This window comes from Octopus bimaculoides, chromosome 23 (genome assembly GCF_046866305.1).
Source record: "Octopus bimaculoides isolate indiv1 chromosome 23, ASM4686630v1, whole genome shotgun sequence".
NCBI lineage: Eukaryota > Metazoa > Mollusca > Cephalopoda > Octopoda > Octopodidae > Octopus > Octopus bimaculoides.
In genome coordinates, this window is record NC_142950.1 from 18,184,323 (window position 1) to 18,202,389 (window position 18,067).

Consider the following 18,067-nt stretch of genomic DNA (forward strand, 5'->3'; position numbering starts at 1 on the left):
TGCGAACCTCATAATGAGTTTCTTTGAATTAACACTATATGAAACCTCACACCATAAATTTGGACACCTTTTCCACATCTTTTTAATGGATAACTGGAAAAGATATTTGGATGATTGTTTCATCATATGGAATGAACCCTATGAAAAACTTCTAGAATTCAAATCCATTCTTAATAACATACATCCCAACATTCAATTCACTATGGAATTCAGCAAACATCATCTCCCTTTTCTTGATCTCTTAATTATAAAAACACCTAATAACCAAATCACAACTGACATCTACCACAAACCTACAGACTCACAACAATACCTCCTTTTTAGCTCATGCCACCCAAAACACACCAAGATAAATATCCCCTTTAATTTAGCTAAAAGAATTTGCACCATTGTCTCTGACCCAACCACTCGAGAAATACGCTTACAAGATCTCAAAAAAACACTATTACAACGCCAATATCCCTCCACACTTATAGATCTTGGAATAAAACGTGCCAAGGAACTTGACAAAAACACACTAAAAACCAACCAACATAATAACACACCCAACCCCAAAATACTTCCATACATCTCCACCCATAACCCCAATAACATCGAAGCTTTCACCACAATTAAACAAAACCTCCCCTTACTCACCACAGACCCGAAAATGAACAATATCATTAATACACACAAAGTCCTTAAATGCAAAAGGCAACACAAATCTTTGAAAACATTATTAACCAATTCCAAACTACATACACCTCTTCCACCCCCATCAATCAAAAAATGTGCACGCCCTAATTGTGGCACCTGCCCCTACCTACTTGAAGGCTCTGAATTTACCTTCAAACGAGGAACAAAGTTTAAAATTAAAACCAATTTCTCTTGTTCCTCAGGTAACCTCATTTATGTCCTTACTTGCGCAGGTTGCCAAAACTTCTATATCGGACAGACGAGCCTCCCATTACGTAGAAGAGCAGCTGTCCATAAGGAACAAATAAACCTCCCTCAATACCGCCAAATTCCACTCAGTGGCCACATAGACTCTTGCGCCAGAAACAAAAACCCTAAATTCATTATATTCCCTTTCTATCAATGTAAAGACAGAATCTCCACACAAGAAAGAATCAACAAGGAGAATCTTTTCATAGAGAAATTCCAACCATTTCTTAACACACACACCCCTCAGTGACCTTATTCCTCTATGAACAGACACAAACTTCCTGTTTGGAAAAAAAGAGTTCATAACTCCAACTAAAAGCACTTGTCTCCCCTTACACACACTTCCTGTTTTGACACCACTTTCCTGCTTAACACAAACTTTTAACCCTTTTTTTTAAACCTAACAAAACTCTCAACCCTCATGCATCCTTATTTTTCCTACCAATTTATACATGAACTACTATTGAACTACAAAAGCTCAAAGACAATATAATGTATGGGTATATTTATTTTTTTATATATTATTGTTTTATATATTATTTTCTTCATTTTGTACTTCTTTGTAAAAAAACATTTTCATTCTCCATCTTCTTGATAATTTGCTTCCTCGCAATGAAAACCGGTTAGAAAAAATCTTTATTAAATTATGCTTCCAGTTCAGCATTCTGGCTTTTTTTCATTTTCCTATACACATACACACATATATATATATATATATATATATATATATATATATATATATACATATATACATACATATATATATATATATATATATATATATATATATATATATATATATATACATACATATACTCTTTTACTCTTTTACTTGTTTCAGTCATTTGACTGCGGCCATGCTGGAGCACCGCCTTTGTAGTCGAGAAATTCGACCCCAGGACTTATTCTTTGTAAGCCTAGTACTTATTCTATCCGTCTCTTTTTGCCGAACCGCTAAGTTACGGGGACGTAAACACACCAGCATCGGTTGTCAAGCAATGCTAGGGGGACAAACACAGACACACAAACACACACACACATATATATATACATATATACGACGGGCTTCTTTCAGTTTCCGTCTACCAAATTCACTCACAAGGCTTTGGTCGGCCCGAGGCTATAGTAGAAGACACTTGACCAAGGTGTCACACAGTGGGACTGAACTCGGAACCATGTGGTTGGTAAGCAAGCTACTTACCACATAGCCACTCCTGCACCTTATATATATATATACAAATAATTACAGAGGCATCAAGCTGTTAGATCAGGTTATGAAAGTTACAGAGAGGGTCATAGCCCAACTAATTAGGGAGCGAATCAATTTAGATGAGATGCAGTTTGGGTTCGTGCCAGGTAATAGTACTACTGATGCCTTATTTCTAGTGAGACAGTTGCAGGAGAAATACCTAGCTAAGGATAAACCTCTGTACCTGGCTTTCGTTGACATGGAGAAAGCCTTTGACAGGGTCCTCCGATCCCTTATCTGGTGGTCAATGAGGAAACTTGGGATAGAAGAATGGTTAGTGAGAGCTTTGCGAGCCATGTACAGAGATGCTGCCAGTAAGGTGAGGGTTGGAAATGAGTACAGCAATGAATTCTGGGTAGAGGTAGGGGTCCACCAAGGTTCCGTCCTCAGCCCCCTCTTATTTATCATAGTCCTCCAGGCAATCACAGAGGAGTTCAAGACAGGTTGCCCCTGGGAGCTCCTCTATGCTGATGACCTTGCCCTAATTGCGGAGTCACTATCAGAACTAGAGGAGAAGTTTCAGGTGTGGAAGCAAGGTCTAGAATTGAAGGGCCTTAGAGTCAACCAAGCTAAAACCAAAATCCTAATAAGTAGGAAGGTAGATAAAACACAAACCCCTTCAGGTAGATGGCCCTGCTCAGTATGTAGAAAAGGAGTAGGTAGTAACTCTATAAGATGTACCCGGTGCAAGCTATGGACACATAAGAGGTGCAGCAATATCAAAGGCAGGTTAACTAGGAAGTTAGTTTTTGTATGTGGTAGATGTTCAGGTGCAATAAAGACTGTAAACAAACAGGAAACAACTTCTATCTCATTCCAGGGTGAAAAACTAGAGGTAGTCGATAGCTTCCGCTATCTGGGCGACCAAGTTAGTAGTGGGGGTGGGTGCGCTGAAAGTGTAGCTGCTAGAATAAGAATAGCCTGGGCAAAGTTTAGAGAGCTCTTACCCCTGCTGGCGACAAAGGGACTCTCACTCAGAGTAAAAGGCAGACTGTATGAAGCATGCGTACGAACAGCCATGCTACATGGCAGTGAAACATGGGCTGTAACTGCTGAGGACATGAGTAAGCTCGCAAGGAATGAAGCCAGTATGCTCCGTTGGATGTGTAATGTCAATGTGAATACCCGTCAGAGTGTAAGTATCTTGAGAGAAAAGCTGAACATTAGAAGCATCAGTTGTGGTGTGCAAGAGAGACGATTGCGCTGGTATGGACATGTGGTGAGAATGGATGAGGATAGCTGCGTGAAAAAGTGCCACACCCTAACAGTTGAGGGAACCCGTGGAAGAGGTAGGCCCAGGAAGACCTGGGCTGAGGTGGTGAGGCAAGACCTTCGTACATTGGGCCTCACCGAGGCGATGACTACTGACCGAGACCTTTGGAAATGTGCTGTGCGTGAGAAGACCCGGCAAGCCAAGTAAGATCGTTGCCAGTGCCCCTGGACTGGTTCTTGTGCGGGTGGCACATGAGATGCACCATTTTGAGCATGGCCGTTGCCAGTACCGCCTGACTGGCTCCCGTAGGATTTTCGAGCGAGATCGTTGCCAGTGCCCCTGGACTGGCTTGTGCGGGTGGCACATAAAAGACACCATTTCGAGCGTGGCCGTTTTCGTGCGGGTGACACGTAAAAGCACCCACTACACTCTCTGAGTGATTGGCATTAGGAAGGGCATCCAGCTGTAGAAACTCTGCCAAATTAGACTGGAGCCTGGTGTTGCCATCCGGTTTCACCACTCCTCAGTCAAATCGTCCAACCCATGCTAGCATGGAAAGCGGACGTTAAACGATGATGATGATGATGATGATGATGTATATATATATATATATATATATACATACATATATACATATATGTATGTATATGTAAAATATACAAGCAAGACAAATGCGAAATGATGAGGTAACTTACGAGTTATATTATATGTTGGTTCCCTGACGATGAATATATGTGGAATTCCAGCAGCTCTCACTTCTTTGGAGTAGTGTGCACATATATTTTGAAACATATGTAGGAATTAAAGGAACTTTTATTTATATGTATTTTGCTCCATTTATTGTTATCATATATTGTTATCATATATATATATATATATATATATATATATATATATATACACATATATATATTATATATACACATATATATATTATATATATTTATATATACACATATATATTATATATATACACATATATATATTATATATATATATATATATATATATATACATATATATATATATATATACATATATATATATACATATACATATATTATATATATACATACATATATATAGACCCCTTCCTCCCTTTTGTCAAATCTTTCCATCCTGCGCTATCTCTGACACCTCTGTCTCCTTTCTTGACATTTCAGTCAGCATTCATCACTCCACTCTTACCACCTCCATCCACTACAAACACACAGACTCATACTCATACCTCAACTTCTCCTCCTCCTCCCACCCTAAACACACCAATCTTTCCATCCCCTATTCCCAATACCTCCATCCGCACAAGCTCTACAGTGACAACCATGACTTTGAGACTCAGTCTCAACTCATGGCTCACCACTTCATCCTACATGGATATCCCTTCACTACTAGCCACACCGCCCTTGCCAGAGCACGTTCTGTGGACCGTGCATCTGATCTCTCCCACCGAACCCGCCCTGCCATCTCCCACTCCCTTTCCCCCTCACCTACCACCCTACCTCTCCAACGCACCATACTCCGAGTTTTCCGGCGCCTCGAGTCCGACCCCTCTACCTCACACATCTTCCCTAACTGACCCCTCCCCTCCTTCAAATAAGCCCACAACCTACGAGACCTCTTAGTCCACAGCTTCTTCCCCAACCCAACCTCCCAACCTGTCTTGTTCCCCTGCTGCCGCCCACGCTGCCACACTTGCCTTTACCTCACCAACACCACCCACCATCAACCCTATCGCATCACCGACTCCTTCACCTGCACTTCTACCAGCATCATCTATTCCATCTCCTGCTCTCTCTCTGCCATTCTCTGTACATTGGACAAACGGGACACCGCTTGGCTGACCGGTTCGCAGAACACCTCCGAGATATCCGCCTTGGTAACGACACCTCGGTCTCACACCAATCTTGAATGTCCACGTTAGTGGTCAACGTTATATATAAAAATATACTTTAATCCCCTGAGATTGCAGATATTGTTTCTGAATCTCTTTGATTCTTTAAATGTGCTAGCTTCCTGGTAATAAATCGATATTAATTAATATATGATTTTTTACCCTATGTTGTAATGTGAGTAACCATAACCAAGTTCTCAAATTGGATATATGCGACGCAGTAAATATTTTCTGCAGACATATTCCCGGAATTAGCGCGCCAAAGCGAAGATTTTTGAATTTTACCATTAAGCTGTAATTAACAGAACCACATACACGTGCACCTATGACGGTGGGCAACTTTGTATAGGGTTCTGATAATTATGGTTACATAACAGATCAGGCTGAAGAGAAACAGATATTCGGTAAGGAGTGTTAATTTCGAAACTAGTTCCTGTTTTAATAATGATTTTTTCGGTAATTTCAAATGTCTTGCCTGCTTACTCCGCTAAATTTCGTTTTGAGAACAATTTAGGTCTTAGTAGACATAAGATGTGATCTATTTCTAGCACATTGAATGTCCACGTTAGTGGTCAACGTTATATATAAATATATATATATATATATATATATATATAACAGATAATAAGAGTGAAAAAACTACAGAAGGCTTGTGTTACATGGTTAAAGTATATATTTAAATTATGTCAGAAAAATGTTAGAAAAATGTTATAAAATCTTTTTGGTATATAAACATTGTATTTTGAGAAATAACCGGTTTCGTGTTGTCTTTTCAAATTTCTCTACTTCATTGTAACGTGTTCGCTCCAGAGATTTTATAAGATTTTATAACATTTTTATAACATTTTTCTGACATAATTTAAATATATACTTTAACCATGTAACACAAGCCTTCTGTAGTTTTTTCACTCTTATTATCTTTTATACATCCAACCACGTGCTTTCACATACCAACTTTCTCACACACACACACATATATATATATCATCATCATCATCATCATCGTTTAACGTCCGCTTTCCATGCTAGCATGGGTTGGACGATTTGACTGAGGACTGGTGAAACCGGATGGCAACACCAGGCTCCAGTCTGATTTGGCAGAGTTTCTACAGCTGGATGCCCTTCCTAACGCCAACCACTCAGAGAGTGTAGTGGGTGCTTTTATGTGTCACCCGCACGAAAACGGCCACGCTCGAAATGGTGTCTTTTATGTGCCACCCGCACAAGCCAGTCCAGAGGCACTGGCAACGATCTCGCTCGAAAATCCTACAGGAGCCAGTCAGGCGGTACTGGCAACGGCCACGTTCAAAATGGTGCATCTCATGTGCCACCCGCACAAGAACCAGTCCAGGGGCACTGGCAACGATCTTACTTGGCTTGCCGGGTCTTCTCACGCACAGCACATTTCCAAAGGTCTCGGTCCGTAGTCATCGCCTCGGTGAGGCCCAATGTACGAAGGTCTTGCCTCACCACCTCAGCCCAGGTCTTCTTGGGCCTACCTCTTCCACGGGTTCCCTCAACTGTTAGGGTGTGGCACTTTTTCACGCAGCTATCCTCCTCCATTCTCACCACATGTCCATACCAGCGCAATCGTCTCTCTTGCACGCCACAACTGATGCTTCTAATGTTCAGCTTTTCTCTCAAGATACTTACACTCTGACGGGTATTCACATTGACATTACACATCCAACGGAGCATACTGGCTTCATTCCTTGCGAGCTTACGTATGTCCTCAGCAGTTACAGCCCATGTTTCACTGCCATGTAGCATGGTTGTTCGTACGCATGCTTCATACAGTTTGCCTTTTACTCTGAGTGAGAGTCCCTTTGTCGCCAGCAGGGGTAAGAGCTCTCTAAACTTTGCCCAGGCTATTCTTATTCTAGCAGCTACACTTTCAGCGCACCCACCCCCACTACTAACTTGGTCGCCCAGATAGCGGAAGCTATCGACTACCTCTAGTTTTTCACCCTGGAATGAGATAGAAGTTGTTTCCTGTTTGTTTGCAGTCTTTATTGCACCTGAACATCTGCCACAAACAAAAACTAACTTGCTAGTTAACCTGCCTTTGATGTTGCTGCACCTCTTATGTGTCCATAGCTTGCACCGGGTACATCTTATAGAGTTACTACCTACTCCTTTTCTACATACTGAGCAGGGCCATCTACCTGAAGGGGTTTGTGTTTTATCTACCTTCCTACTTATTAGGATTTTGGTTTTAGCTTGGTTGACTCTAAGGCCCTTCAATTCTAGACCTTGCTTCCACACCTGAAACTTCTCCTCTAGTTCTGATAGTGACTCCGCAATTAGGGCAAGGTCATCAGCATAGAGGAGCTCCCAGGGGCAACCTGTCTTGAACTCCTCTGTGATTGCCTGGAGGACTATGGTAAATAATAGGGGGCTGAGGACGGAACCTTGGTGGACCCCTACCTCTACCTGGAATTCATTGCTGTACTCATTTCCAACCCTCACCTTACTGGCAGCATCTCTGTACATGGCTCGCACAGCTCTCACTAACCATTCTTCTATCCCAAGTTTCCTCATTGACCACCAGATAAGGGATCGGGGGACCCTGTCAAAGGCTTTCTCCATGTCAACGAAAGCCAGGTACAGAGGTTTATCCTTAGCTAGGTATTTCTCCTGCAACTGTCTCACTAGAAATAAGGCATCAGTAGTGCTTTTACCTGGCACGAACCCAAACTGCATCTCATCTAAATTGATTCGCTCCCTAATTAGTTGGGCTATGACCCTCTCTGTAACTTTCATAACCTGATCTAACAGCTTGATGCCTCTGTAATTATTTGTATATATATATATATACATATATATATATTATACATACCTACATGTATCATTATTTAACATTCATTTTGCCATATTTGCAAGGATCAGACAGAATTAGTTGAGGCAGATTTTCTAGTCAGATGTCCTTTCTGTCCCTAATCCAGGTACGGTAATATTTCCCCATGGCCAGATATGTTTTTCACAGAAAACTAGAAGTGAACGACATTATTTATTTGACAGTGATGCTCATTTACAACCAACATATGATTTCAACACAGCACATGGGCATCAACATCATCATTAAATGTCTTTTTCCGTACTGGCATGAGTTTGACAGGACCCAGCAAGCCACAGCGTCAGCTTTGGCACAGTTTCTACAGCTGAACACTCTTCCTAATGCCATATATATAAATACATCTCATTCCAGGGTGAAAAACTAGAGGTAGTCGATAGCTTCCGCTATCTGGGCGACCAAGTTAGTAGTGGGGGTGGGTGCGCTGAAAGTGTAGCTGCTAGAATAAGAATAGCCTGGGCAAAGTTTAGAGAGCTCTTACCCCTGCTGGCGACAAAGGGACTCTCACTCAGAGTAAAAGGCAGACTGTATGATGCATGCGTACGAACAGCCATGCTACATGGCAGTGAAACATGGGCTGTAACTGCTGAGGACATACGTAAGCTCGCAAGGAATGAAGCCAGTATGCTCCGTTGGATGTGTAATGTCAATGTGAATACCGTCAGAGTGTAAGTATCTTGAGAGAAAAGCTGAACATTAGAAGCATCAGTTGTGGTGTGCAAGAGAGACGATTGCGCTGGTATGGACATGTGGTGAGAATGGATGAGGATAGCTGCGTGAAAAAGTGCCACACCCTAACAGTTGAGGGAACCCGTAGAAGAGGTAGGCCCAGGAAGACCTGGGCTGAGGTGGTGAGGCAAGACCTTCGTACATTGGGCCTCACCGAGGCGATGACTACTGACCGAGACCTTTGGAAATGTGCTGTGCGTGAGAAGACCCGGCAAGCCAAGTAAGACCGTTGCCAGTGCCCCTAGACTGGCTCTTGTGCGGGTGGCACATGAGATGCACCGTTTTGAGCGTGGCTGTTGCCAGTACTGCCTGACTGGCTCCCGTAGGATTTTCGAGTGAGATCGTTGCCAGTGCCCCTGGACTGGCTTGTGCGGGTGGCACATAAAAGACACCATTTCGAGCGTGGCCGTTTTCGTGCGGGTGACACGTAAAAGCACCCACTACACTCTCTGAGTGGTTGGCGTTAGGAAGGGCATCCAGCTGTAGAAACTCTGCCAAATTAGATTGGAGCCTGGTGTTGCCATCCGGTTTCAACAGTCCTCAGTCAAATTGTCCAACCCATGCTAGCATGGAAAGCGGACGTTAAACGATGATGATGATGATACATGAAGGGATTTTTTTCAGTTTTTATGCATCAAATTCGCTCACAAGGCTTTGGTTGGCCAGGGGCTATAGAAGAAGAAACTTGCTAAAGCTACCATGCAGTGGGACCGAACCCAAAACCACATGCTTGCAAAGTGAACTTCTTGACAACATAGCCAATTTAAACCAGTTTCTTTTTCCATATGCTGACATAGGCTGAACAGATAATTATTTTCGGCAGTAGTTTTTAAAGTCAACCCATCCCCGTTTTACAAGAAATGGAAGGTTTTATTCCACTACTTCAAGAGTGTGGTGCTATGGAATGTAATATCCACCAGGAATATAAAAACAATGACACTAGTTTTCTGGTTCAGATGATCTCAGGCAAGACACAGAAAGGACAATTTTCACACACACACACACACAAATACATCATTACTTTTTTACTTGTCCTTTTTCCATGCTGGTCGAGCTGGACAGGTCATCACAGTTCGTGTTGACTCCCATTGGGAGCTTTTCCTACCAAAGACTAGGTTCTTGTGTGCAATTCAGCTTGGTTGCCATGGTTAGATGCCCTTCTTGATGCCAACAGTGTAATCAGTAGGGAGTAAAGATATGTGCTTTGTACACAGTGAATGTAAATTTGGAAAGGGAATAATGATACAAAGATAATAAATGGTTGTTATTAGAAAGGTGGGGATATGAAAGTAAAGTAGGAATGGAGAATACTCAAAAAATTAGGGGTGGGGTATATTTGCATAGGTAACTGAGGAGGGGAAATGGAGAGAGAGAGAGAGAGAGAGAGAGAGAGAGAGTAAAGAAATAATAATGACATCAGAACAGACCAGAATGGATGGGAGGAACACATGTACACAACATGCTTTCATTCAGTTTTGATCTTACAAATTTCATTTGCAAGGCATTGGTCAGCCTAAGGCAATAATAAAAGACACTTACCTAAAGTGTCATTATACTTTAGAAATTGCAGGCATACACTGGGATGGTCATAGCTGGAATACCTTTAATCACAGGTTTGTTAGAAACAACAACAGTAACACTGTAAATGTGGTTACCACCACTAATTAACTTACCATCCGTTTATGAGCAGAGTGAGTTGAGATCAGAGTTTCCTGGGCATTAATTAAGGCCTCGTCAAACACTTGTAACAGCTGAACTGGTTTATAAAGGAGGACCTCACAGATAGCGATGTCTGTTTCAAATAGTGTCAAAGTGCTGTAAAGAAAGAGATCTGTTTATATATATGTATAATTTAAATAGAGAATATAAACATAGTGCAGAGAAGTTATCCTCGATTGGGGATATTCTTCATTTCTATATATTCTTACATCTATCTATCCGATGATAGAATACTTAGCATATATAATCCTTACTCATGCTTGGCAATTCTAGAAACAGCCATAAGAGTCTTTATCATTTTTATCATAACTACTCTGCACTATGGTTTATATTCTCTATTTAAATCAAATGTTTTTTTGGGTGATGCCAAATGTTTTGATTTATCATAGCCTTGACAATATTTATGACCATACCCAACTATAAACTATCAACTCACTCTGTCTATCCATTCTAAACAGACACTGCCCTCTAGCCTTAGATTTGGTAGTTGATAAAAAAAGACTAATTAAATTAAAAGTGAACCACAATCATTTACAAGTTATGATCCTAACAAACTCCATGCAGTTCTTAGAAGTGTAATATATTCTGAGTCACAGCAGCAACATGGACTTTCTCCCTCTTCTTGCTCTATTAGAGAATTTGAGTAAAATTATATTAATGTGTCCAATTGATTAAAAAATTCTATTTATTTATGCAGCTGAAGATAGCCCTGCATTTAAATTGATGTAATGATTGCATTGTTCAATAAAATGGAGGAGCTTGAAACGGTTGTAGTGCATTGCCTCTTGATATCCTGTTGCTTATCTTTATTTTATTCACCTCACCTTGAGTTGTATGGATAATACCACACTAAATTGGTGCTTCAACTTAAGTACCTAATTCAACTGAATCTCAATTATTTCTTTAGAATAAGATGGAGGAAACTCAGAGAGCTATTACTTCTGTTGGCTACAAAAGGTTTCTCTCTCTGAGTGAAAGGAAGATTGTATGATTCTTGTATACAGACAGCAATTCTAAATGGTAGTGATATATGGGTAGTGAATGCAGAGGATATGCAAAGACTAGAAAGGAATGAGGCTAGTATGCTCCACTGGATGTGTAATGTAAGTGCACATGTTCAACAGAGTGCTAGTGTTTTGAGAGAGAAGTTAGGTCATCATCATCATCATCATCGTTTAACGTCCGCTTTCCATGCTAGCATGGGTTGGACGATTTGACTGAGGACTGGTGAAACCGGATGGCAACACCAGGCTCCAGTCTGATTTGGCAGAGTTTCTACAGCTGGATGCCCTTCCTAACGCCAACCACTCAGAGAGTGTAGTGGGTGCTTTTACGTGTCACCCGCACGAAAACGGCCACGCTCGAAATGGTGTCTTTTATGTGCCACCCGCACAAGCCAGTCCAGGGGCACTGGCAACGATCTCGCTCGAAAATCCTACAGGAGCCAGTCAGGCGGTACTGGCAACGGCCACGCTCAAAATGGTGCATCTCATGTGCCACCCGCACAAGAACCAGTCCAGGGGCACTGGCAACGATCTTACTTGGCTTGCCGGGTCTTCTCACGCACAGCCCATTTCCAAAGGTCTCGGTCCGTAGTCATCGCCTCGGTGAGGCCCAATGTACGAAGGTCTTGCCTCACCACCTCAGCCCAGGTCTTCCTGGGCCTACCTCTTCCACGGGTTCCCTCAACTGTTAGGGTGTGGCACTTTTTCACGCAGCTATCCTCCTCCATTCTCACCACATGTCCATACCAGCGCAATCGTCTCTCTTGCACGCCACAACTGATGCTTCTAATGTTCAGCTTTTCTCTCAAGATACTTACACTCTGACGGGTATTCACATTGACATTACACATCCAACGGAGCATACTGGCTTCATTCCTTGCGAGCTTACGTATGTCCTCAGCAGTTACAGCCCATGTTTCACTGCCATGTAGCATGGTTGTTCGTACGCATGCGTCATACAGTCTGCCTTTTACTCTGAGTGAGAGTCCCTTTGTCGCCAGCAGGGGTAAGAGCTCTCTAAACTTTGCCCAGGCTATTCTTATTCTAGCAGCTACACTTTCAGCGCACCCACCCCCACTACTAACTTGGTCGCCCAGATAGCGGAAGCTATCGACTACCTCTAGTTTTTCACCCTGGAATGAGATAGAAGTTGTTTCCTGTTTGTTTGCAGTCTTTATTGCACCTGAACATCTGCCACAAACAAAAACTAACTTGCTAGTTAACCTGCCTTTGATGTTGCTGCACCTCTTATGTGTCCATAGCTTGCACCGGGTACATCTTATAGAGTTACTACCTACTCCTTTTCTACATACTGAGCAGGGCCATCTACCTGAAGGGGTTTGTGTTTTATCTACCTTCCTACTTATTAGGATTTTGGTTTTAGCTAGGTATAAGAGGAATTTGGTGCTGTGTGGAAGAGAGAAGACTGCACTAGTTTGGTCATGTGATGCAGATGGATGCCAACAGCTCTATAAAGAAGTGCCGTTCTATCAAAGTAGAAGGAACACATGGAAGTGGGAGACCCAGGAAGACATGGGATGAAATACTAAAGAGTGACCTCAGAACGCTGTATCTTTCAGGCAAGATAACAAAGGATCGAGATGTCTGGCATCTTGCTGTACTCAAGAATACCCATATTCTGCAGAAGTGTTAAGACTAGTCCCTCTGGTAGTGAAAAGCACTCGTGATGGTACCACATAAAAGCACCCATGTGGTGCCACATAATACCTAGCACACTCTTGGAGTGGTTGGTGTTAGGAAGGGCATCCAGCTGTAGAAACCAGGCCAAAGCAGACTGGAGTCTGGTGCAGCTCCCCAGCTCTGGTCAAACCATTCAAACCATGCCAGCATGGATGATGATGAGATACAGTAATCCTTCACCATATTATGGTTCACTTATTGCTGTTTATTATTTAAGGTTACATTAATTCCTCTGTGGTGTTGTTTTGCATTTATAATAAAATAAATGCATACAAATTATAAAAATAATAAAAAAATATACAGTACAGTATTGTTTCTGCTTTGCGGATTTTCATCTATTGCAGAGGGTTTTGGAACATAACACCTGCAATTACTGTATAATATATAATTAGAAGAGAAAAAGGGATTAAATTATACATATATATATATATATATATACGAGCTTAAAAGCCACACTCTGTGCAGACTTTTAAGCTGGTTCCTGCAGAGGCTTAATTGGGCATGCAGGCCAAAACTAAAGAGAGCTAAACAGCACGACTACATGTCTATAATGACTAAATGCCCTGGTGGTGTTTGACCAGTGGTTAAGGACGAATGAGAGTTAATTCTGGAATGCAATCATTCTATTGTTCCAGTCCCATGTGGAAGTCCAACTGTTGGCCAATTTGTCCCAAAGTTCTTATCTCAACATAAAATTAACGAAGCAAATGTCATTTATCTACCCCTTGATCTCTGATAACATCTGACAAATGCCAACCAAGATGGCATGAATCAGCCAAGCTTTACCTGCTAGAAATAGCAACCCAAAAGCTTTTAAATCAGATCCCAATGCTGGATGTTCAAGAACCAAATGAAGGTCATATTTTCAATCCCGGGATCATCTTGATTCCAAAAAGGTGTAATATGTCTATGTAGAGCAAATGTACACCGAGATACAGGGTCCCAGATGGACAGACAATTTCACTTTTATTATTATTTACACACACACAGACTTAGTGACTCCATATCTTTTACGACATACATTATACAATCTCTTAGTGACTAAAAGTCCTCCACCATCATACAACTAATACACATCATTCATTCTCTTAGAGGTTATATGTCCTCTACTATCACTGCCATACATCAGACTTGTCACTAACTCATACATGAAGCCACATGGTAATGTCTGAAGATTCATCATTTTGGTGGGGAAAGATACAACAGTGGTTTCTTGTTACTGTTTATTGGTTTATTTACAGTTCATTTGAGTCTAAATCATTTGAAACACAAGCCTGGGACTGTACCAAGTGGCTGTGTTCCATCACTTTGTAGTCGCTATAATGACTACATATCAACTAAATTCTCCAACAATTAACTACTGCAATATAACATCACATATTTTTATGTCAGTACTGTCTCAAGTCCTAGGCCTCATCGGGCCAGTTACCCAGTTTCCATGGTGTATAAGCATCCAAGATCACAACATTCCTTTGGATGGGATATTAGTCTGTTGCAGGGTTACTCATTTGCAACTGGATTTATTGGAGTAATGTGGAGTGAAGCATTTTTACTCAAGAACAAAGTACACTACCCAGTTTGGAAACTGAAACTATGATATTGTATGCAACAACCTAACCATTAGGCCACATGTCTTCACATTCTTGACACATATTACAGACACAATGCACAAATGAAGATCATCAGTAGTATTTTAAACAATTTCTATGAAATTCAGTATACAATTGTCAGATTTTAACATTTCATTATGTAGCTTTTTGCTTGTCTAAATCTACTATAACCCTAGACCAACCAATGCATTGTGAATACATTTGGCCAACAGAAATTGTGTGAAAGCATATTATATATATATATATATATATATATATATATATATATATATATATATATATATATATATTTATATATATTATGTCAACTTGCATGTCTTTATATCTGTGTTTCTCAACCCCTACCACTTGACAGTCAGTGTTATTCGTTTATGTTCCTGTAACTAAATGGTTGGACAAAAGAGACAGGTAGAATAAGTAATGGACTTAAAAAAAGCAAAAAAAACAAGTACTTAAAACATTTCAAGATGCTGCTCCAGAATAACTGCAGTTCAATGATTGAAACAAGTAAAAGATATAACTTACTCTATCACAACAGAAAAATGTTGAGTCTCATCTTCTGTATATAATATAGACACCAAGTCGTCTTTATGGTTTTCCACGGCATAGAGAGACAGCGTCTCTGAAAGTTTAAAGACAAAAGTATAGCAAGTCAATATTTCTGCAGTTCTTCCATGAAATATAATTGAAATGGTTAAACATTAATATGGCTTTGCCTACAGAGTTTTTTCCCCTGTCAAATGTTAAATGCATTAAGTTACGCCTAAGTATTGAATTGAAGTTTTGCTGTATTTATTTTGCCTTTCACTTCTCTAACGTCAATAAAATACATAGAGTGAGAGAGGCATGGCAAGAAGTTCACTGCCCAACCACATGGTTCAGGTTTAGTCCCACTATAGCGATAAAGGCAAGTATTTTCTACTATTGCCCTGGGTTAACCAAAACTTTGTGAGTGGATTTGGTAGACGGAAACTGAGAGAAGCCCATAAGTGGAAGGAGATACAGAAAGTGGATAATTGGGACAGGAGAGTGTGAAAATGGTCAGTATGTGTGCGTAGACATAAAGTAGATTTGATCCTAGATAGCCAAATTTAAATTAACACTTCAAGAGCACTTTTCTCACAGTAAAACAATAGTTTTTCTGTGACAGCAGTTTATATTTGCCAGATGCCTTAGCTAAGCAAAATAATGTCTTTGTCACTTAACCCTTCTAACCTCTTACAAGCCACCAAAAGCTAGAATTAAGATAACAAGTACCACCAAAGAAATCCATTGTTCTGATCGATATGTCTATCCTTTTGGATAGTTATAAAAGCAAGAACCCCCCCCCCCCCAGCAAAAGTCAGTGAGTGACAACTCGAGTTAGAGAGAGCGACCATCATTTAGTGAACGGACCACTAGAATCATGGCCACAAGCAGGCAGCCACTAAAGACAAATAGCCAGAGGGAAAAAGAAAGGCATTCCTTCGATATAATTCGACAAACTCAACATTTGACTTCGGGTATTTCCGTGACAGTTGCTGAAATGGGAGGGGGAGAAGAAAGCTAATGGGTTGTGTGTGCGTGCTTGTTCTTGTCTGTGTGTTTGTGTGCGTGCTTGTTCCTATCTGTGTAAACTTCGATTCTGTTTGGAAATTTGCGGATTTTACATAGACACATGAAGCAGGTAAGAACAAATATGCGAGGCTTTTTTTTCTTCAAGTTTAAAATGAGATATTGTTGGCATAATTTCGTTATATCTATATTCCACAACACATAAATACATAAAAACAGAACAGGCACACACACAGACAAGAAGAAGCAACTGTCACGGAAATACCCGAAGTCAAATATTGAGTTTGTCGAGTTATATCGAAGGAATGCCAAAAGAAAGTTACCATCAGCGACTATGCGAGACAACTTCCCTCGACTCTCATTATCACGAGCTCAGCTCACTTTCTTCTCAGAGCTTTATCTCTATCTGTGGATTACTACTAAGAGAACGTGTACACAAACTATACAAGGAAAATCTACATCTATCTTTACTTCGCATGCTTTTCTATTTACTAATTATACATACCAACCCGTCATGGTTTTGGATTTTTTTACAGTGTAACGGTAAATAAATATTTTCTTCACAACTTCAATCACTGTTCTTTTATCTTTACATAATGGCAATCAACGAAGAACCAATCCTTACAAACTGAATACGACTCCGATGTTCCATACTATTGTTTACAAATTAAATTCCAACTGTTGCAAAAAAATAAACAAACTATTACATGTGTGTTTATGTTGGTCATCTGTGTGTATGTGTGGGGTAGGATCTGTGTACATGTGCTAGTGTTTGTGTTGACGTGGCTGTGAGAGGTCAACAGCAGCCGTGAAAGGTGTGAACGGGTGGGTGTGGCTGTTTGCATGTGTGTGTAGACAGAATGGAGAAGTGTGTGTGTGTACGTGCATATGGGTGCGTGTCTCTCACTCTGTATCACTTTTTCTCTCTCTCTAGATATGTGTGTGCCTGTGGGTATGTATATCTCTGTGCATGTATGTGTAAGGGCGGATGCGTGTGTGCGCGCGCGCGGATTTGGGTTTATGTATGTGTGTATGCAGGTGTGATGGGGTGTCTGTATCTATGAGAATGTGTGCATGCGGCGAAAGTAAATACGTACACCCGGTGTTTAGGGTTAAGAGTTAGGGTTTTTGCTACGCCGAAAACGGGTGGTGAACGTATTCCTTACCTCCGCCCAAATTAACAACAATAAAAATTTAAAACACAACCCAAAACACTGGGTGTACGTATTCTTTACTTTCGCCTACTCCCACCCTACCAAATAAATGGCCTTGTGCAAATAAGCCATTTATTTTTCAGATAGTATGAATGTTATCACAACATTTCCAATAAATTTTATAAAGAAATTATTAATTACCTTTCAACTGTGTCCGGTCAAACTGAGCCACTTCGTCAGCCATCCTGCAACAACGTGTTGTTTAATTTCCGCGCCACACTCACCAAGTCTTTAATTATGTCACATTTTCGAACACTAGAAAACTGCCCGGATGAAATTCAATATTATTTCTTATAGAACAAAAAAGACAATCTATTATTATTATTGTTGTTGTTATTTAACTAAAATTGTAAATTACGAAACAAGAAAAAAACTAAGAATCTAATTCGCGTTGAGTATGATTCG

General features: G+C 40.7%; 1 protein-coding gene across 1 annotated transcript in view; it reads right to left on the minus strand.

The window, feature by feature from the left end:
* LOC106872262 (DNA helicase MCM9) overlaps positions 1-17,969 on the minus strand; it is an 89,397-nt gene extending 71,428 nt beyond the window's left edge. Inside the window, exons 1-3 of the mRNA XM_089340719.1 lie at positions 17,804-17,969; positions 15,420-15,516; positions 10,534-10,675 (exon numbers count right to left, since the gene is read on the minus strand). Of these exons, the coding sequence (XP_089196845.1) occupies positions 10,534-10,675; positions 15,420-15,516; positions 17,804-17,846 (282 nt within the window). The 5' untranslated portion in view covers positions 17,847-17,969. The remainder of the gene's footprint in view (positions 1-10,533; positions 10,676-15,419; positions 15,517-17,803) is intronic.
* Positions 17,970-18,067: the final 98 nt, after the last annotated feature.